The 22,209-nt window shown below is 49.6% G+C and overlaps 1 protein-coding gene across 8 annotated transcripts in view; it reads left to right on the plus strand.

The window, feature by feature from the left end:
* The first annotated feature begins 436 nt into the window (after positions 1-436).
* ARHGEF7 (Rho guanine nucleotide exchange factor 7) overlaps positions 437-22,209 on the plus strand; it is a 135,685-nt gene continuing 113,912 nt past the window's right edge. For 2 of the 8 annotated variants that reach the window (XM_045482249.1, XM_045482279.1), the window contains exon 1: positions 668-938. In XM_045482249.1, the coding sequence (XP_045338205.1) occupies positions 774-938 (165 nt within the window). In that variant the 5' untranslated portion in view covers positions 668-773. Of the gene's footprint in view, positions 939-8,076; positions 8,390-22,209 lie in introns of those variants that run through there. The other 6 variants (XM_045482189.1, XM_045482296.1, XM_045482303.1 and 3 more) reach the window with 6 other exon arrangements.

Genomic DNA, 22,209 nt, shown 5'->3' on the forward strand with positions numbered 1-22,209 from the left:
TCAATTCCTCCCCGAATTAGGCCCATCTGCTCACAGATTTAATGATGATTTGTGTTCTGTAATTGCTGGCTTGCAAAGTGGCGGGGAGAAGCAAACGTCTCGTTTTCAGCACCCCCCACCCCCCACCCCCGCCCGAAATAAAACTGGCAAAAATCAAAAGAGCATTCTGGGAAGCACTTAATAGTTGCAACGCTGGTGAATTCGGAAAATCAATGACGGGCTCCGCGCCCTCTGAGGAGGGGCCGGCGCGAGGGCAGCGCCGCGCGCTCCGGCGTCCGCGGGACGTGCGCGGGGGCCCGCGGGGCGCAAACGGTTAAGGCGGCCGGCGCCTCCGGAGGTCACGGCGGCGCAGGTGGGCGCGCACGGCCCGGCCGGGGCGGGGGCGCGCGGCGGGGCGCACGGCGGGCCCGAGCGCGGGGTGCGTGTGCGGCCGGCCGGCGTGGGGCTGCTCCAGCGCCGCGTCTTTTCTTCTCCTCGCGGTGATGTCATCGGCGGCGGCGGCTGGGAGCCGGGAGGCGGCGGCGGGGGCGGCGCCGGGCGGCCGCCGCAGGTTCATGTGCATCTAATGAAAAGGCACTTGACAGTCGGCCAGGACGCACGCGAGGGAGCGCGAGCCGGCCGGACCGCGGCGCCGCCCGAGCCAATCGCGGGGCCGGCCTCTCCATGGGCGAGCCGGAGGGGGCGGGGGGCGCAGCCGGCCGGGCCGCGGCCGCTCCGAGGTGAACGGCGCCCAGACGGGCTCGCGGCGCGGGGAGGCCGGGCGCGCCGCCGCTATGAATTCCGCCGAGCAGACCGTTACGTGGCTCATCACCTTGGGGGTGCTGGAGTCGCCCAAGAAAACCATCTCGGACCCGGAGGGCTTCCTGCAGGCGTCTCTGAAGGATGGGGTGGTCCTCTGCAGGCTGCTGGAGCGCCTGCTCCCCGGGACCATCGAGAAAGTAAGTGCCGCCCCGGCCCGCGCCCCCACGGCGCACAGGCCCGGGCGGCGGGCGCCCCGCCTCGTTCCCGCCGCGGCCCGGGATGCGCGGAGACGTGCGGGCGCGGGGTCGCAGGCGCCGGCACCTGGCGGCCGCGCGGGGCGCGGAGGAGCCCACGCGCCTCCTTTGTGCGCGGACCCGGGAACGCGGCCCGCGCGGGGGGCGCGCAGGCGGCGCGAGGCCCGGGCGGCGGGAGCTGGGGGCGCCATTGTGTGCGCTGCGGCGGGGCCCGGGGTGGGGGTGTGGGGGTGGCCCGGCCGTGTCCGAGGGGACCGGCCCCGGGGAGGCCGCAGGGAAGGGGAGCGGCGGCTGCGCTCCGCCCCAAGGTGGAGTCGCCCCTGTCGGTGACCCGAGCGGAGAGCCGCGCTCCAGCGCCGCGCACAGCCTCCTCGAGGCTTTGTTTGAACAGTTTTTGTTGGTGGTATCGTAGGAGAGTTTCACCTCTGCTTAGTCGACCAATTGTTGGGCGTTTTTCAGAGGCATTGATCGATAGCCGAGGGCCGGGCTGTAAGATGACCGACTGCCCTCCCCGCCAGAGAATTCCTCGTGTCTCCAAGCCCCGAGGATGGCCGACCCCACGAAGCCAAGGCACTCTCCGAGGCTGGCTTAAAATTCTCGATTTCATTTTCGGGTCCGTGCCTGATTCTGAGCACAATCGCCGGGCCCACAGACCCTGCCTGCTTCTGTGTTGGTGGCCGGTGGTTTCCCCGGGGCGGGGGTGTGAACCCTGACCTGCATCTCTGCCAGTGATTAAAGTTTGCTTTCCTCCCACACAGGCTGACAAAGCCAGGGCTGGGGGTAGAAGTGCTTTTAAAAACGATGTGACCCTGTGTTTCAAAAACACTGCAATTTTATCCTTTTTTCTCTTTCTTTCTTTCTTTCTTTTTTTTTTTTTTTTTTTTTGCCAGCGTAGAATCTTAAGCTCAAACAGTTACTTAAGAGGTGTTAAGTGTAGAAGCTGAAGCACACCGTAGTTAGGAAAAAACTGTTTAATTTTTTAAATGGGGTTGTTTTAGCCCTAACATACAGTGACGATTTGCTAATCAAATGTTAATTAGGTCAACTTGAAAAAGTAAAACGTTTAATCTTACAAGTTTGTGCATGTTTTGGTGCTGCATTTTAAAGGTCAGAAAAGGTTTTGTTTCATATGAATTTGCATGCCTGTTAGTTTTAGGTATTTTTTCTCACTTAGAACGTATGTATGAAAACAGAATCTGGATGAGGCTGAAGGGCTGTCTGCCTGGCCAGGAAATAAAAACGTTGCTTGTAAACCAACCTGATGTCACAATAAAATTATGATTTAAGACAGGCTTAAGGAGCAGAATCTAACTTTCAAGGCCCTCGGAACAGTTTGTTGTCATCTGGATACGAGGACCTATGGTAATAAAAGTCAGATGTTGGAAAGCAGTGCAAATGCACGCTAAGTTCACCAACACAGGCTTCTATAAAACGTTGTTCCGTGACTAAGAGTGAAGTTTTAGGAAACTCCCTGCGCTGTCTGGATAAAATCATGTCACTATCGAAGCGTGCTATTTGGCATATTAGCTGCATTCATGTGATTGGCAGACTTGAATAATCATTTTCTTTTACATTCTCCAAAGGTTTTCTTTCCAAACTGTAGCACTCCTTCCATCCCTAAAACAAAGAGAGGAAATGTTTAGCTTGTGGGAGCTGGACTGAAGCCCGACATGTTCTGCAACCAGGGTCCCCCAGAAATGTACTCTGCTGCTACTGTCCTTCCCTACCACCAACCCCCCTGTGGCCCCAACTGGTTGGTTTTCCGCTGACACTGCCAGAATGCAAGTGGCACAAATTAGAGACAGCACTACCGGTTCTGTGTGGTTCAAAGGTAGGTTTTTGGAGTAAAATATTAGCCAGTCTCTGCCTCTAAAAACCACAGGTTTCCGCGTCTCCCGAGCTTTCCTGTCTCTTTAGCAGAGGCATTGATTTGGGCTCCCACACCGCATAGTGCGAGCCACAAGGCAGACGTGTGCAACAGCTCTCACTTGGCCCTGCGGACGTCGGTCTGGGGACGGCTTTCTTTTACACAGGAGCGTTTGGAAACTTCGCTGAACGTTCATGTGGAACCCAAAGAGATTTAACTTTACCCTAGTTGGCCACCTGAACACGCTGGCAGCTGGGTAGGGTGCTGGAAGCAGCATGCCACGTGTGCAGATCCACGACTCAAAACGGACCGTTAGGCTGGGGAAAGCGCAGAGGTGGCTCGGGTTTCCCACATGCCTTTGGTCGAGAAGACATGTGCCGGTGTGTTCCTTGTATTCTGTTATTTGTTCTAGTTGGAGCCAGTGAAAGGGCGGAGAACCACGGGGACTCTCAGACTGTAGATGTTTTCGCCCAGGTTCCCCTGGATGCAGGCTGCCCTTCGCAAGGCGGGGGTGGGGGCGGGGATCATACACCTCCGTGAGCAGCTCAGAAAAGAGACACTTTTCATTATCGCCACCGGCAGGTCGCCTGCTGTCGGAGAGACAGAGTGGGGATTATGCGGTTTCCTGGACCTTCGTGTGTGAGGCACTTGCGCTTTGATTTTCTCCAGCAATGGCCCTGGTGTTTTGCTGGCCTGCTCACCCTTCCTGGGATGGGAGCGGGCAGAGGCCCTGAATCCAGGGGCCCCTGCCACCCTGAGCTCGTGAACTCACACTTGAAGCCCCTCTGGACTGTTTAGTCACAGGGGTGAAATGAAGATTCAGACGTTCTAGAAGGAGGAGCACCTTTAATGAGCACACAGAAGTGGCAGGGCTCATGAAATACTGCTTCAGTTTTCCTTGTTGGTGCGGCCCACGGGGCTGCTGGATCCAGCGTGAGAATCTCCTGGAGCCTGGTTCTGTCTTCCCCAAGGCAGGAGAACAGAACACACTGGAATCAGTAAAGTGCTTCCCTGGGGACGCTCCCATCGATCCACACTTGTGGATCACAGTTGAGAAAGTCCTGCTACCCTTCTGGCCTTGCTGGATGTCCTGGGCGTGTATGTGAGTTGAGATGGGGTTAAGCTGCTGGGCTGGGTTCCTGTGTCCTGGGGCGGTGACAGAGCCCCACCCCTGGCTGGCTGCACTGAAGACGTTCTCTCCCAGGCCTGGAGGTGCAGGCCTGGGATAGGGGTATGGGCCGGGGATTGGGGTGCAGGCCCGGGACTGGGGTACGGGCTGGGCCGTGCTCACTCTGAAGGTGCTGGGGAAGGGGGTCCCGCACATGCCCAGAGTCCCCATGAAGTTCCCCCAGTCTCTGCTGTGCCCAGACCTTCCCTTTTATGAGGACACCGTCCCTGGATTAGGGCCACCCGACCCCTGTATGACCTCAATTTAACCAATTACATCTGCAGCAACCGTGTTTCTGAATAAGGTCACGTCCTGTGGTTCTGGGGGTCAGGGCTTGGACATACACATTTTGGGGGACAGAACCTAACACATAATGGGTTACATAATGAATTTGAATCCAGTCAACTTATTGAGTACATACCTGCTTGGAGGATGCCAGGTGCTACGGGAGATAAAAAGAGTAACTGTTCTTAGAGGGTTTAGTGCAGGAGAAAACTGTCAAAACAGGAGCAGCGTGAGGAAATAAAGTCAGCTATGGGGGTGCCTGGGTGACTCAGTCGGTTAAGCGTCCGACTTCAGCTCAGGTCACGATCTCGCGGTCTGTGAGTTCGAGCCCCGCATCGGGCTCTGGGCTAATGGCTCAGAGCCTGGAGCCTGTTTCCGATTCTGTGTCTCCCTCTCTCTCTGCCCCTCCCCCGTTCATGCTCTGTCTCTCTCTGTCTCAAAAATAAATAAACGTTAAAAAAAAAAAAAAATTAAAGTCAGCTATGGAGGAAAAGGAACAGGAATTAAGGGGTTCCAGGCAACCAGCGTCTGAGCAGGCCAGCCTCTGATGATTTTCCTGACACGTGGATTACAACATGGTTTGTGTTTCCTCAGACTATCCTCGGGCAGCCCTTAGGTGGTCCTCTGCAGGCTTGCGGGCAATCAGCGAGTTCGGATATAACACAGGAGGAAAAAGTTGCTTTTTCCTGGTTGATTTGTGGCTTGCGTTTCTGGTCAGTCCTAGGATTTCTGGGGCCGGTTGCAGGAGAGAAGTGAGGTGTCAGTGGCCCCTGGACAGCGGCTCTGAGGGCCCGCCGTGAGCAGCTCGCGCTGGGGATGAGGTCAGCGATGGCAGTGTGGTGTGATGGCGAGGGTCTCGCTCACACAGGGCCAAGACTCGGAGGCCCATGCCCCGCAGCTGTTGATACATACTTGGCGGTCTCGTGGGAAAGCATTCTGAGAGAAGTCGCAGGGCACGTTACATCCCAACTGTGTGTTTCGGGAGACTTCTTTAAACTTTGCAAACTGAGCAAATTCCTTGTAATGAAACGAAGCTTTCAGAGGAGTTAAAATGTAATGACAAACATCTGCTTTTGAAGCATATGATTTTGAAGTCCTGCCTCAGCCCTGCACGAGGGGGATTCGTGTTGGGGGTTTCAGGCCCCGAGGAGGGGGAAGCCCACTGCATTTGCTGGCTGATTCGCAGTCAGGCAGCCTCCCGGCAGTTTAGATGGGGGGACGCCCAGAGTGGCTCGCTTTAGCGAGTGTGCTGGCGCCGTGCATGGTGTGCTTGCTCCGGCAGGTGTGACGTGGGGGTGTGTGGGGGGGGGGGCAAGAGGGCCTTCTCCAAGGGCAGCTGCCCCTTGTCCTCCAGCAGAGTCTGGCGGTGGTGCTGTCCCAAGACCTCATTCTATTAATAGAAGCAGTGCCCGCGGTGGCTTCCTTTCCCGGTTCCCTTAAGCACTGCCCGCCTGTGTCCGTGTCTTTTACAGAAATAGTGCGTGCCCCAGGTTGCAGGCAGCGTGCAGAGCACCGTCGCCCCCATCTCCCAGGTGAGAACACTGAGGCCCAGCAGTGCCTCACGCCGTGCCCACGTCGCCCAGTTAGAGCCCCCGGGGGCAGAAGAGCCCAGGTGTGCCTGCCATCCGGGCTGGGCCTGCTCACGTGTGCTAGATCAGGAGGACATAGTCAGTCCCTGCCTTCAGGAGTTACAGACCAGCTCAGGACACCAGACTGACAATGTGAGTGACCACAGTGACAGGACAGACTCCAGGGTTACATCGTGGGCACAGACTGCCGTTCACCAGGGGTCCTAAGAGGGAAGGGGAGGCTGTCAGGATGTGAGCCACGCACCTGCCTGGTTATCTGGGGGCTCAGAAATAGCTGGAAGCAGGATAGGTAGCTCTAGAGAGTGTTGTGCTCGGGCTGTGACCCTGGTCGGGACGCTCCTCTGACCCTTTTCCCTCCTCTCTCCTGGAGGACACCCCCGAGGAGTCTGGCGAACTGTTGCTCTGGCATCGGATTGTCCTCCGGGGGACTCGAGGGCCTTCCTGACTCTGCGCTTACTGAGGTCCATCTGTGCTAAGATGTAGAACAGTGTGCTGTCCATGTACGTACATACACGTGCACGTGTCTAATACTTCTCGAGAGGTCCGGCTCTGGTCTTGGACTGGAGCCGCCCATGTGTTTGTCATTGTCGGTAGAAGGTGGCAGAAGGCCACCATCCTCTGGGCACCCAACTCTGTCATGGGCAGTGCCACCAGCTGGGGCAACCGGTTGTCCCCAAGACCCACTGGTCCCTCCCATAGCCACCCTAAGAAGGGGCGGTCCCCATATATGCTCCAGAGTCACCCAGTTGCTGTGTGACGTGTGGCAACTTCTCCAACTTCTCTGAGTCTCAGTTTCTCCCTAAAAAATGAGATTAATGACCCCCCCCCCCCACCACCAGAGGGAATGGCCTCTTGGGGCAGAAGGGTTGCTAAGAGGGTAAATGGGTAGCCCTGAGGGGTTTCTTGTGTTGTTGGGCACAGAGTAGGGTCCTCGGGACACAGAAGTTGTTATTATTTTACGGACTGACCCTGGAAACTTTCTCTGCTGGGAAAACTCCAAGCCAGGATTTGAACCTCAAGGCCAACGCCAATCCAGGAATACTTCCTTATTCTCACAACCAGCCGGAGTCTTGCAACTCCAGGGGGCTGGTGGCCCCTCCCTTCCCACCCTGACAGACCACCACTGTCTGGGTCGGTGGGACCACTGAGTTTGGCTTCCAGCACCCTCTGCTCAGCGCCAGGCCCCGAGCAGCTGCAGAGCACACACAGCTGCTGGAGGGCTGAGCCGGCGGGCTCGGGTTTCACATTTGTAGAGTTTCATGCATGGGAAGGGCGTCCGCAGAGGGAGGGTGTTGGGGCTGGCCCTGGGCCCTGGGTGTGACATCTGACCTTTTCCTCCATCAGTTCTACCCAGTTAGGTTAGGAGAATGCATTTCCTGATGTTTTCACATTTCTAACTTTAGCTCTGAATTTTAAAAGTTCTATGAACCAAACTGGTCGTTCTCAGCCCTATTTTTGTAGACAGTGCTGTGTCTGCTGTAGTCTAAGGGCCAAGGAGCAAGGTGGGGATGTTTAAATGGGATGTGTCGAAGTACGTTTCAAACACATATGTCACAATTATTTAAACCACTGTAGTTTTGGGTTCCTACTATGTGTGTGCTACTGTCCACATCATACAGAAACACATGCACACACATGCACCTGTTCCATATCACCTTTTTAGGCAGGTCATAAGGGAAATCATGGGGTCTTAAGTGTAGCGCATTTGTGAATTCTCAGTGTGAAGGAATTCTCAAGAGGTTATCCCACCCAAACTCATCATTCTACAGATGGGTTAACTGAAGACAGCTGCATACGGTTGTGTAAGTTGTGCACTGCACAGTCTAGGGAAGGTCACTCATAGTGTACATGAATGGTGTCTTAAGACTGTGCTGGGCAGGGGCTCTGGGGAAATGATGCATAGAAGTCAGCCTCCACAGAGGTCAGCGTCCTCAGAGGTCAGCCTCCTAGGGTACAAGGCAAATTAGAGACGGGTTGTGGTAGATTACAGAAGTGGCCCCAGCTCTTCACTCCCTGTAGACCTGCCTTCAAAGAGGAGCCTGTTTTCTCCCTTCTTGAATCTGAGGCTGGCCTCGACTCGTGTTGGCCAATGGGATGTGGCGGAAGTGACAGGTGTTAGTACTGGCTGAGGCTTCAAGAGGTTTTGCGTGTTTCTGCACTCTCTCAGACCTGCGTCTACTCTGAGGACAGGCCCAGGCCCTGGATGCTGAGGGATTGGAGAGCACGTGGCAGAGAGCTTGACTGTCCCTGCTGAGGCCTCCTGGACTCCCCTCCTGCCTGCTCACACCGGAGAGAGCCGCGCGCAGATCAGCAGCGCTGCTGCCCAACACAGATGACCACTGCTGCGCGAGCAAGCCCAGTCGTGACCCAAAGGACCGGCCAGCTGACCCGTAGCCCACGGACCAAAGTAGATGCTTCCTTCTGCCCGCCACTGAGGTTCCGTGGCTGTTTGTTAATGCAGCCTCACTGTGGCAGTAGACGGCAGGTACAAGACTAGGGAATGCAGTTATTATTTTGTACGTAATTTTACCTTTTATTACACTTGGAGCAGCTTTTTACAAAGGGTCCATAATACCCCCCCCTTTTTTAATGTTTATTTTTGAGAGAGAGAGACAGTGTGAGCAGGGGAGGGTCAGAGAGAGAGGGAGACACAGAATCAGAAGCAGGCTCCAGGCTCTGAGCTGTCAGCACAGAGCCCAACACGGGGCTCGAACTCACAGACTGTGAGATCATGACCTGAGCTAAAGTCAGATGCTTAACCGACTGAGCCACCCAGGCGCCCCAATAGTACCCCTTTTTAAAAATTTTATTTTCGAGAGAGTGAGCATGAGTGGGGGAGAGGGGCACTGGGAGAGAGAGAATCTCGAGCAGGCTTCATGCTGGGTGTGGAGCCCAATGTGGGGCTCCATACCATGACCCTGGGATCATGACCTGAGCCGAAATCAAGAGTCGGATGCTCAAACCACTGAGCCACCCAGGTGCCCCAATAATATTCTTTTTTTTTTTTTTAATTATTTTTAACATTTATTTATTTTTGAGACAGAGAGCATGGACAGGGGAGGGTTAGAGAAAGAGGGAGACACAGAATCTGAAACAGGCTCCAGGCTCTGAGCCGTCAGCACAGAGCCTGACATGGGGCTCGAACCCACGGACCACGAGATCATGACCTGAGCCGAAGTCGGATGCTTAACTGACTGAGCCACCCAGGCGCCCCCCCAATAATATTCTTAATATAGTCTTCCAAGAAGGACCAAAAAAAGTGTAGCAACTTAAACCTCTCCAGTTTATATTAAATTGCTTTAGCTTAAGATGGGAATCCACAGTTCTGAGTTTGCTTTGGCTTTGTGTAGTTTCTTACAATGCAGTCTTGTTGTGGCAGGATGATTTTTGTTAGCAACACCTTATTTAAAACAGTCCAGTTCTGGATTATTTGTAAATACTCTGGCCTGTGATGGCCTTTCTCCCTCAATTCTGAGTGACTCACTACTAAGTTCCTGTGCCAAGAAGATGTGTGCCCAACCTATTTCCTGTCCGTAAAGTACTTTGTTTACAAGAGATGTTTTAGTACCCATCTGCAGTTAGCAAATTCATTCAGAAGTCTTTTGTCAGGAACACTGGTTTTCTGAAAAAGCCTGTTGCTTTCTGAATGCATGCCAAAAGATGATGACTTTGTTCTTCACGTTAAGGAGGAATGTTATAGTGCTTTTGACAGAGAATTAGGTTCAGAGAAGTATTCCTGGTTCTCATCGCCTCTGCTGGTGCTCCAGGAGGAGTAAGAGACTCTCAGGACATAGAGAGTTTTATTCCAGGCCTTTATTTCTTGAGTCGCCTCTTTGTAATCTCTGTGGTGCTGCAGAAATTGCCTTGTTCAGGGAATCATAAACACTGGTGCTGGTAAGGAGATTTCTTCTCGTGGAAGCATGACATTTTCTGGTCAGAGTCTTCCTGTTTGTTAATGCATTTTTGTTTCTGTTGAAAACAAGCGCTATAAATAGGATGTGGTCAAATTCTGGACAGATTTGCGATGGAGTGTAAACTTCCAGAAAGTACCGCAGAAGCCATGCTTTTAAGTGACAAGAGACTGGAGTTGAGTGTCTTCCACACTTTATCGACTGATGACAGATGGAGAAGAGTCAGGGTTCATGTATCATGCCTCTGACAGAGCAGTTACTCAGACGGAGCCAGAATAGCTGCCACGTTGACGATCTAAGATAGCTGCCATGTTGGCGATCCAAAATAGCTGCCATGTTGGCGATCCAAGGTTGATTCTTCAAATGACAATAGTAACTGTACTTCAGTGGGTGTGAGTCTTGATTATCTGTTTATGAATTGTTAAAATAATAATACGGCTGTGAGCTACTCACCCTACCCGTAATTCTTCTGTTGTCTGTAATGAAATGTCTTCCTAAGAAGCTAGAAAAATAAGAGCACTAGATGTTACATGTAAGTGGTGAATCACTAAATTCTCCTGAAGTCATTATTACACTAGATATTAACTAACTTGGACTGAAATAAAATTAAAAGAAATTTAAAAAAGAAAGATAATGGCAAATGCAACTCTAAGTAAGTAGTAGGTGAAAGAAAATAAAGAACTTAATGGGAATCAGTGACAGAAAACAAATTTACTAGAGAAAATCAACAAAACCAAAATCTGGTTCTTTGGGAAAATCAATGAAATTGGTAAGCCTCTTAAACTGGCCAGGAAAATGGCCAATATGAGGAATCACTACGGGTTCCACAGACACTAAAATGACCATAATGGGATAGTATGAACGTTTTTATGCTAGTATATTCTACACTGTAGATGAAATGCATAATTTTCATGGAGGACCTTCCCAGCCCTACAGGTATAGAATTCAAACCAGTTAAAAAGCTTCTCATAGAGGGGGCACATGGGGTGCTCAGTCGTTTAAGCATCCGACTTCAGCTCAGGTCATGATCTCGTGGTTCATGAGTTCGAGCCCCATGTCAGCTGTGCTGACAGCTCAAAGCCTGGAGCCTGCTTCAGATTCTGTGTCTCCCTCTCTCTCTGCCCGTCCCCCGCTCGTGCTCTGTCTCTCTCTGTCTCAAAAGTAAGCAAACATAAAAAAAAAAAAAAAGCTTCTCATAAAGAAAATTCCAGGCCACATGGCCTCATGGGCGAACTTTACCAAAGAATTCAGGACTTCTGTCCAGAATACATAAAGAACTCTCAACACTCAATAATAAGGACACAAAGAGTCCAACTTGAAAAATGGACAAACGGCTTGAGCAGACGCTTCACGGAAGAAGGTGTGTGAGTGACAGGCACAGGAGAGATGCTGGATGCACTTGGCAGGAGGGACATGCAAACAGAAGCCACCACGAGGTGCCACTGTGTACGTGTTAGAATGGTCAGAATTTAAGCCTGGTCGTACCGCATGTGGATGAGGATGTGGAGGGGCAAGAGCCCCCATCCACTGCTGGTGGGAACTGAAAACCATGTGACTGAGCAGCTTGTCAGTTTCTTGAACTAGTGAACATCCATGAAGTGGCTGAGCCATCCCGTTTCTAAGTGTTGACTCGGAAATGGAAGTATGCCCTTAGCGTGTCTCGTGCACATGTGTTCATAGCAACTTTATTTATTTATTTATTTATTTATTTATTTATTTATTTATTTATTTATTTATTCATTCTTTGCAACTTTATATTTGATAGCCACAAACTGGACACAACCCAGATGTCTTTCAACTGGTGAATGGATAGAGTGTGGTATATCCACGGAATACTAAGCAATAAAAGTGACTACTCTGTGACAGGAATGAAAATTATGCTGAGGAAAGAAGCCAAAGTACACATGGTACTTTGCGAACATAAAATTCTAGAAAATGCGGCATGGTCTACAGTGACAGAAGGCACATCAGTGCTGGCTTAGGGATGCTTCATGGGGCACAAGGAGACTTTTGGAGGTGAGGGGGCATTCGTCTTGATTCTGATGATTGTTTCAGAAGGGTACACGTGTCAAAACTTGTCAAATCGTGCACTTCAAATATGTGCGTAGCACGTCTGTTATGTCCCAGTAAGTCTTATGCGGCAGTATTCACTCTGCGGGTGATTAAGCTTTTGTTGTGCGTACTGGAGCTTTAGTTCATTTTACCAGCAGTCCCTTACTTTTGAACCCAATTGTGAACCCAGAAAACATGTATGGAATTTCAATGTATAAAGGTGTAAATAGCGAACTTACATTTTATGTGGGTGTCGGGGGGGAAGGGATTCGCTGCCAGACCTCATTTATTCGCGTGTTTGTTTTCTCATCAGATCCTTCCTGGGTATCTATTACACGGATTATGCTGGGCTCTGGAGATTTAATGATTAGCCAAAATACACTCGCATACTGTCCCGTGGGGAGAGCATTAAAGACGTCGTATGAATTTGTTTTACAGATTGAGACATGTGCTCTGGGGGTGAGGAACGGGTTTTAGCAGAGGGACCTGGTTTCCACTTGGCAGGTGGGTCAGGTCACGTCTTGGGGAAGGCTCTTCTCTGGAAGCACTACTTGAGTGTTGATGGACCAGTGCACTGTTAATTAGAGAGGGGAACAGGGAAAGTTTGTGATGTTTTCAAGGGAAGTCTTGGTTGGGTGCGGATTTGGAAAACAATATTCCAGGCACAGTGTGGAAACAGACTGGATGTGGCCTGGGGAGGTGGTTATTAAGCTCTCAGCCTCGCCCGGCTGAGAGCTGCTGGGAGCTGGGTCTGGGACGGGGTTGGGGAGACTGCTCCCGGGGTGCTGGCCACACACAGGGTAGATGGGGTGTCCCGGTGCGAGAGGGGGCCTGGGGGCTGCCTGAGGCTCGGTATCAGGTCCGGAAGGGATGCTGTGGTGAGTGTGAGGAGTCAGGGCTCAGACAGGATGCTAGGCTGTAAGATAAATTTGGGAGTCACCCAAGAGAGATGGGAGCTGAGGTGTAGGAGTGGTGAGCTTCCTGGCGGCCGCAGCAGCAGCAGCAGCAGGGCTCAGGAGGCTGGCAGCAGGCGGTTAGGTCAGGTCAGGAGAGAGCCTGGTGACTGGCAGGGGAAGGGCACGGCCAGTACGCTGCAGGGGCGAGAGATGTGCCTCGGAGGACCAGAGGGCTCTGGCGGTGTGCTGGGAGGGTGGGGGCACGGTCACTCCCCGTCCCCAGGTGGCAGGCATGCGGCAACCGTCCCAGGCGAGCCAGCAGAGCACGCACCCGGTGGCCGGCCCCTGAGCAGGTGGCCAGGGTGAGGGCGGCTCTGATGGAGGGGAGCAGGCGATGTTGGGGGCAAAGCTGAGCGGGAGAGGCTGGATTCAGCAAGAGGGCGGCTGGGCTGGGGCCCACCGCGTGCTGGGTGTGTGGATTCCCCGAGATTGTTCGGGGGGCTGAGCAGGGCCTGTGGTGCTCATCAACTCTCTTCAGAGTTTGGTGGGAGGAAGTTGACTTTGAGCCGGTTTTGCCTTTAGAAGACTGTGTTCTTGTCCGTGGCTTAGGGAAGTACAGCTGTCATGGGTTTCCCCCTTCGTTTCCAACGTGTTTTCCCAGGTGTTTGTAAGAATCCAGTGAGTGAGTGGAGGCTGCCCGGTTGTCGCTCTGGGTGCTCCCGAGATTTGCATCTTACCATAACGTATTAATGTCTGGTCTTTGACCCGCCCCCTCCATCCATTTTATGACGAGCCGCTGGAAACCACCTGCTGTCGGCCATGTCCGTTTTGCAGCTGACCTGTGAAAGTCCAGATCTGATGTAGTTAAGGCCTTTTAGGGGTGTCTGTATGTAATTTTTAGAAAGTTCGTGTCAAAGCTGAGGACTTTCTGTATTATTCCGTTACAAAGTTATGAATATACACGTGTCTCCTGGGACTCGCTGTTCCTCCTTTGGAAAATGCTCCCAATTAGCTACATGTCATGATACATACGTGGAGGAGATGAAAGTAAATCAGTGCTGTTCAGTGGGAATCTCACGTAACCATTTGGTTACCAAATGTGTAGCATTTGGGTATTAATTTTCCAATTCACAGCAATAAAACATGCACTTTTCAGGTCTGTCTCCACGTGTGGGAGAAGCAAGCCCACCAATTATTTTTTTCTCCTTAATCCCTTTTCTTCGAGAGGATGTTGGGAGATGCAGGGGTGGGGGTGTGGAGGGAAGGAGTGTGGCACGCACACACGTGCTCCCTCACTGAGGAGCTTCTGGGCTGATGGCTCCTGGGTTGGTCTGGTTTTCTTCTCCCACGGCTGGAGGTGGCACAAGTGCCCGACACTGGTTCTCGTCCATCACGCACAAAATGTTAGCAAAAACAAAACAAACAACAAAAACCCCAAAACCCCCAAAATGTTAGTGAGCAAAACAAAACAAAAAAACAAAATAAAAAACCGAAAATGTTAGTGAGCAAAAAAACAAAACAAAAAAACCAAAATGTTAGCAAAAACAAAACAAAACAAAAAACCCAAAATGTTAGTGAGCAAAACAAAACAAAACAAAAAAAATAAAACAAAAAACCCCAAAATGTTAGTGAGCAAAAAACAAAACAAAACAAAAACAAAACAAAAAACCCAAAATGTTAGTGAGCAAAACAAAACAAAACACAAAAAACCAAAAATGTTAGCAAAACAAAAAACAAAAAAAAAACCTCAAAATGTTAGTGAGCAAAACAAAACAACAAAAAAACCCAAAATGTTAGTGAGCAAAACAAAACAAAAAAAAATAAAACAAAAAACCCCAAAATGTTAGCAAAAAACAAAACAAAACAAAAACAAAAAAAAAAAAAACACAAAAAACCCAAAATGTTAGTGAGCAAAACAAAACAAAACACAAAAAACCAAAAATGTTAGCAAAACAAAAAACAAAAAAACCCAAAATGTTAGTGAGCATCTCAGGTTGTCTCCAAGTGATGCAGGGCTTCCTGTCGTATGTGTCTTTGGTTGAGGTGGTGATGTGGGCCTTGCAGGGAAGTGTCATCAGAATCACCTGATGGCTTGTGAAAATAGATTGCCAGGCTGCACTTCAGAGTTTCTGATTTTGTAGGTCTCCGTTGGAGGTAAGAATTTGCATTTCTGACAGGTTCTCAGGTCATGCCAATGCTGCTGGCCCAGGGACCACATTTGAGAACCACAGCCCCCTGGGCTCATCTGCCCAGCAACACCATAGCCTGGAACAGCCAGATTGTATGCAAGGCCCTTTAAGAAGACAGGAGACCAAGATGTGATCACCTGGGGACTTTCCCACAGGTGGGCACTGGCTGCTTGCCTCCCTTGGCTTACAGACCCCCTCCCCCCCCACCTCCCCCCCCCCCCCCCCCCCCCCCCCCCCCCCCCCCCCGCATGCTTGGAAAATTTCCTAACTGGTGCCTTTTAGTTCAATACAGAACAGACCCCATGCTGCTTTCCAATGGGCTTTTGAAACGTGGAGGTAGAGGGAGGTTGGAAAGAAATCCTGCCTTGGGTTGGAAGGGGCAATTGGAATATATCTCAAAAATGGAATCCCTCACCTGTTTCTGTGTGTCCAGGAAATCCCTGCATAAAATGGAAGAGAAACAGAATCTCTTTGAAGAGACCAAGCTCAGGAGGTCCGTGGAATCGCTACTTAAATTGAGGTGCTTGGGGAGACATCCTCGGAATAGTGACATGAGCCCCACATAGAGGGGCTGTGTCTAAGCAGGACTCCCAAGTCACGAAAAGCTAATGAAAGGCACGGATGCCTCAGGCAGGCTTCTCTGTGACACAGGCTTTTAAGGGGAAGTAAGTCCCCTAGTTGGGTTGTGGGGTCAGGGAGTCGCCTCTGGGAGGGGGTGGTGCTGGGTCCAAACGGCAGCACAGCCGCTGTTCCTTAGTGAGGGAGCTCCACCGAGCTGTGACTCGTCCTAACGCTGCTTCTGGGGGTGTGGATCTGTGGTCCTTAAACTGGGGACCACGTGTTCTCTGAAGGTCTGGACACGCTGGCTTTCCACCAACACTGAGGACGCACATCTTGATTTCATTCCAACTTAAGCTTTTCCATTCAGTAGCCAGTTAATCATTTTGTTACTGAATATGGAGAGAACAGTGACAGTGCTTGCTACCCCCTCCCCACCCCAAGGCTGGCGGCAGGAAGCTGCTTTTCTAGACGCCATTGCTCAGGTGATCTTCGGCGGCCATCTCTCCTTCCAGCGAAGGCTGTGGGGGTGGCTGGCAACCATTTTCAAGCAGCCACCACCAAAAGGCTTCAGAAGGCAATGACACTTTCTCTTGAAACAAACGAGAAAATAGGAAATCTCAGCAAAGAGATAGGACTCATGGAAAAGAAATAGGAATTGCAGAAATGAAAACTTCAATAACAAAACTCACTGGACAGGCTCAAAAGCCGAGGGGAGACGGAAGACAGAAGCAGTGAATGCGAGACCACACCAGCGGAGTCTTCTAGGCCCAGGGAGCCTGCCTGACGGAGCTGGGAGGAAGCCGCGGGCCTGTCACAGAGCAGGCTGCAGACGCACTCAGAGTCACAGCTGCAGGTGGGCGGCTGCCCACATCCATTCCCTCCCTCCCCTCCTCCTGTGTGAGCCTCTGTCCCCGCTGCCTGTCCCCTTCAGCTCTGAAATGTCTGGGTCACACCACCTCACCGTTGGCTTCTTTTGGCCCCTTTGTGACAGTTAGGAAACTAGAGTAAGGCGACCCTACTAAACGTGCACGTCTGTGGATGACCACGGAAAGTGCTGGGCAGCGGGAGCCTGAAGAGGCCCGAGGGAGCAGGCCAGCTGGTTAGGGGAGCCCAGGGCGGAGCCAGTGATTTTGCTTCGTGATAGAGATGAGGGCTGAAACCAGAGTGCTGGCTCTCGGCAGCTCCCGGCTGACCGCACTGGAGAAAGCGGAGCCCCGGTCACTGAGTGTGGGCAGCCCTGGAGAGAGGCGTGACAGAAGGGGTTAAGGTGAAGGCTTACAGATACACCCAAGGCTGTTTTGCATTTCTCTGTCTATGGGGATTATGCTTCCAAGTGTTTTCTAGAATGGCTCCTGTCTCAAAAGTTCGATTCCCATATTTGACCAGTTATGTTTACTTGTTGGTTCTCGGTGCTCCGTAAGCATTACTCAACATCCCTTTTACGGAACAAATAATACATTGGGTGCTTGTGTCTGCCGGGTGCTGACACAGCTCTTCTCTAGACCAAATACTCTGCACACTGAACGTCTCTTCCATGGTGCAGGAAGATACTCCATGAACTTACTTAGTACTAAGTACACTTAGTACAGCAGATAGTATATTAGACAGTGATGAGAAGGGATGGGGAGTGCCAGCAGTTAGGGCAATACTGCAGTTTTATATCTGGTACTTAGGGCAGGCGTTACTGAGAGGTGACATTTCAATAAAGACTCCATGAATAAAAGCAAAGGAGTGATGTGAATATCTGGGAGATGGAATTTCAGGTGATGGGAATAGCTTGTGCAAAGGTCCCGAGGTCCCTGAATAGCCTGTGCAAACTTGCCTGGCAAGTTTGGGGAACAGCAGAGGCCACAGTGAGCTGGGGGAGAGTGGTTGGCTGATGGGTTCAAGGACGGAACAAGGGAGCCTTGTGCAGGGCCTGCTTAACCATCATAAGGATTTTGACTTGAAAACAGATTAATAGGCTTTATTTTCTAGAGCAGTTAAGGTTTCCAGAAAACTGGGCAGAAAGTACAGAGAACCCCATACACCCCCACCCTCCCCTTTTAACATTTTGCATTAGTGTGGTATACTTGTCACAATCGATGAACCAGCACTGATACAACAGTAACTAAAGTCAACAGTGTACATTAGGGTTCACTTCGTTGTGCACTCCGTGGGTTTGGACAAATGTATAATGACATGTCTCCCCCATTACAGTGTCATGCAGATTGCTTTCACTGCCCTAAAAATTCTCCATCTTTTAGGGGTTGCCAACCCCAGGCAACCACTGATCTTACAGTCTCTATAGTTTTGCCTTTTCCAGAATGCCATATAGTTGGGATCATACAGGATTGGCTTCTTTCACTTAGAAATATGCATTTAAGTTTCTCGTCCGTGTCTTTTTGTGGCTTAATCACTTCTCTTCATCACTGAATGATTTCCCACTGTCTAGATGGACCACAGTCTATTTATGCATTCACGACTGAAGGTCATCTTGATTACTTCCAGGTTTTTGCAAAGAGATTCTTGTAGACATTTGTGTTCAGGTGTTTTCGTGGACGTGTTTTTAGCTCTTGGGTGAAGCACATTCAAGAAGCAAGATTGAGGGGCACCTCGGTGGCTCAGTCAGTTAAACATCCGACTTCGGCTCAGGTCATGATCTCACGGTCGTGAGTTGGAGCCCTGCGTCGGGCTCTGTGCTGACAGCTCAGAGCCGGGATCCTGTTCTGGATTCTGTGTCTCCCTCTCTCTCTGCCCCTTCCCTGCTCATGCCCCATCTCTCTCTTTTTGTCTTGCAAAAATAAATAAAATGTTAAAAAAAACCCAACAAGATTGCTAGGGGTGCCTGGGTGGCTCAGTCGGTTGAGTGTCTGATTTCGGCTCAGGTCATGATCTCAGTTTGTGGGTTTGAGCCCCTGCATTGGGCTCACTGCTGTCAGTGCACAGCCCACTTTGGATCCTCTGTCTCCCTCTCTGTGTCCTTCCCCTGCTCACGTGAGCTGTCTCTCTCTGTCTCAAAAGTAAATAAACATTATATATATATATATACACACATATATACACACACATATATATACACATATATATGTGTGTATATATGTGTGTGTATATATGTGTGTATATATATATATAAAATGTATATATGTATATATATGCATATATATGTATATACGTATATGTATATATATACGTGTATATATATATATACGTATACACGTATATATACACGTATATATATATACGTATACACACACACACACACACACACATATATATATATATATATATATATATATATATATATATATATGTAAAATAAGTTTGGTAAGAAACCACCAAACGTCTTCCAAAGCGGCTGTGCCCTGTTGCATTCCCACCAGCAGTGAATAAGAATTTCTGTTGCCCTGCATCCTGATCAGCAAATGGTGTTGTCAGTGTTGGGTACTGGCCGTTCTAATAGGTGTCTCATTGGTGAGGTGTCTGTTCAGGTCTTTTGCTCATTTTTGAATTAGGTTGTCTGTTTACTTACTGTTGAGTTTTAGGAGCATTTTGTATATTTTGGGGACAAGTCCTTGATTGTATATATATTCTTTGCAAATACTTTCTTCTAGTCTTTTTTTCTTGTCTTTCATTATCCTAAAGGACTTTGGCTTTTACTCTGAGTGAAACTGGGAGCTTTTGAGGGTTTTGAACAGAGGAGTCATGCGACAGGCACTTTATAAATATGCAGGGAGATATTCTAGTTATAGTAATATGGAAGAAATAGAATTTCTGAGTATACATTGGCGGCCTTAGGCGGTGACTAATGAAGGTCACTTTTTCTAAGTGAGGTTTTGAAAATATATTTCCCAACAACAGACATGACACATCTTATTAGCAGCTGTGGCCCATACTATGATTAAGGGTTTCAGGAGATAAGTAGCAACCTGCCTGTCACCTTTTTATTATTTGTAGTTAACAGGAAACTCTCAACTGGCTATGGAGTTCTGTGAGCATTCCAGGCTGTGATTGCCTCCTTCCCCCACCCGATGCCTTTCCCTCTAGGAAGGGTCTCAGCTGCTATTTATAGAGACGCGTGCTCACCAGTGAAGGTCCTCAGCTGTTTTCTATCCCTTTAGTCAGGTTTCTTCCTCTGATGAAGGCTCCCTTTTGCTTTGCAGTCTCTCTCTCCAAAATCATCTGGCTCTCTCTCTCTCTGCATGCCTTAAACCTCCCACATGCTATCAAATGGATTAAAATAGAATGTGCTCTCAGGTGGTCACTGTCCAGTCTTCTGACTCTGAGGCTTTGACTTGCCTTCAATGCAGCTTCTCCAGCAGTTTAAAAATGAAAGTTTCCGCAGCTGGAGGGATGGGCAAAGGGCAGTGCACGGCTCTGTAGCTCCCACTATGGCCCTTCAATTTCCCTGTGTGTGAGAAGGGACATTCACAAGACTACTTTGGAAGCAAGAATGAGTAGCTAAGGTAAATGGGGAGCGGCAGGGCAAATAAAAAACCCCTCTGAGACATCAGAGGACACAGATTTAAACAGTGGAATGCCATTGGTGGCTGCAGGGACAGGAGAGGACATTTCAGCCTGAGGTGTCTTGGTCAAAGGTAGGCCCTTGTGTTGTCTGTGCGGCCAGGAGCAGACCCGTGAGACCAAGCTGCCACTAGTGCCCCATTCAGGGAGCAGAGTGCATGGGCTCTCGGGGAAACAGAATTCTGCTGTCCCAGCAGGTTTTCAGCCCTGTTTGCTGCACTGATGCTGCAAAGAGGCACAGCAAGTATCCACTTGGGATTTATTTAGCCTCTTTCTGGCAGGGACCACAAACCTTCTCCACAGGCTTTTCCACCAATGGACAACAGGAGGAGGTATCCTGAACAATTCTGAAACATGTTCAGTAGGAGCGGAAATAGATGTCAAAGGTCGGAAACAACATAGGGAGGAAGCTTAAGAAAAAAAGCAAGCAGTGGCTCAGGTGTGCAAAATGCTGTGCCATAATTCACAGGTGGTTTCCATCAGGTCGCAAGCGTGAGAACAAGGGAAGGATGATTCTTCCATATGAACTGAGGAAAACCTTAGATAAGAACAATTGTTGGACCGTAAGGCCCAGTTTGAGTTGTCTTAGGGATTTGTCCTTTTCTGTTTTCCTGTATCAAGAGCCTTCAAAGGCATAAAAAAATGGCATCCACTTACAGCATGTAATGAGACATGAAATTAACAATGGCCCGTTCCATGCACCTCTGCTTCTCTGGTGTCCAAATCACAGCCAGGCGGAGCACATGCTGTTTTCTGTATTGCTCTCCCCTGACGATTAATACACACCCACCTGTTTTGATCTAACATTATTGAGGGAAGAAAGTACCTCAGTGGAGAAATTTATTCTAGGCTGTCTGATGAATGTTTTTTGTTCATACTTTTTAAAATCCATTTTTGGCATGAATTTTGGATGGTTGCCACCATCTCTGTGTCCTAAAAATGTGCTTCTGGAGTTGGTGGGAAGTAAGCCTTAGGGGACACATGAGTTAATTTAAGCCTTGCAGTCTTGCTGGTCCTCCCCTTGACATTCCACACGTCTTGGGTATATGAATTTGGTTCGGGAACTGGAGATTTTGGACATTCAAATTTGTTTTTGCCTTTTCTAATTTGGCTGGTTCGATACTAAGGGAGCACATTTTCCTTTCCCCCAGATGATTGTAGCATCCATACAAGAGTTGGGCTTTGGAATATGTTAAAGAAGGAGAGCAAAAGAAAAATACTTTATTAAAGGCTTAATTTTTTTTTCCAGTAAACTACTTCTAATACAGACTATACATTTTTGGGAGATAATTTACTTATCTGGTATTTGGCAACCAAGTCCATAATTTCTGCTGGATGCTTCATTTGTCTTCCAGTGGGTTTGGAGGAGAGATGCCCGGTAGACTGCCAAGTGAGCTCTATCGACCTATATTTTCAGTCCACTGACTGTCATTCACAGTAGAATGAGCACAGAGTGCTGAGGAGGAGCACAATCCCTGATCAGCAGACAACTGCAGTTTAATTATAATAAAACGGTGGCTATCAGGTAATTAGAAGTTGGAGGAATCATGAAGTGCTAATTAAGATGACTTAGGACTTTAATGATAGCATTGCATCTTGGCACAGGGTGTATGGGGCGGAGGGTTCTACAAGGACCCCAACCCTCTGGCAGATGGGCTCTCCAAGGACTGTTTTGTAATGGGGACGATGTCTTGGCCTGAGGAGAACACTAGATTGGAGCATTCTCCTTTCGTCTTCTTTTTTAAAAAAATGTATATTCATAATACTTACATTTGTATAAAATTCACAGGGCACAAAAACATACAAAGTGAAAAGCAAGTCCCCTTTCTTTCCCTCTCCTCCAGGCCCCCATTCCTTTTGCAGGAGGTAACTCCTGTTAAAAGTACCTGGCATGTACTTCCAGAGAGGTACCACGCATTTCTAAACACCCATGCACGTTTTCTTCTTGTCCTTCTTTTTTTTTTTTTTTTTTTAACACTGAAGGTAGCATGTTATGCATACCATTCCCCACATTCCTTTCCCCCACTGATTATCACTAGGAGATTGTAGTGTATCGGTAATTAAAGCTGCCATCTTTTTAAAGGCTCTGTGGTGGGTGGTGCTCTGTGGAAGTACCGTACCATAATGGACTGAATCCTTTCTCCAGATTGGTTCCCATCTTCTGCTGTCAGCGTGGGCGCTGTTCTATTTTTA

The sequence above is a fragment of the Leopardus geoffroyi genome, chromosome A1 (genome assembly GCF_018350155.1).
Source record: "Leopardus geoffroyi isolate Oge1 chromosome A1, O.geoffroyi_Oge1_pat1.0, whole genome shotgun sequence".
Taxonomy (NCBI): domain Eukaryota; kingdom Metazoa; phylum Chordata; class Mammalia; order Carnivora; family Felidae; genus Leopardus; species Leopardus geoffroyi.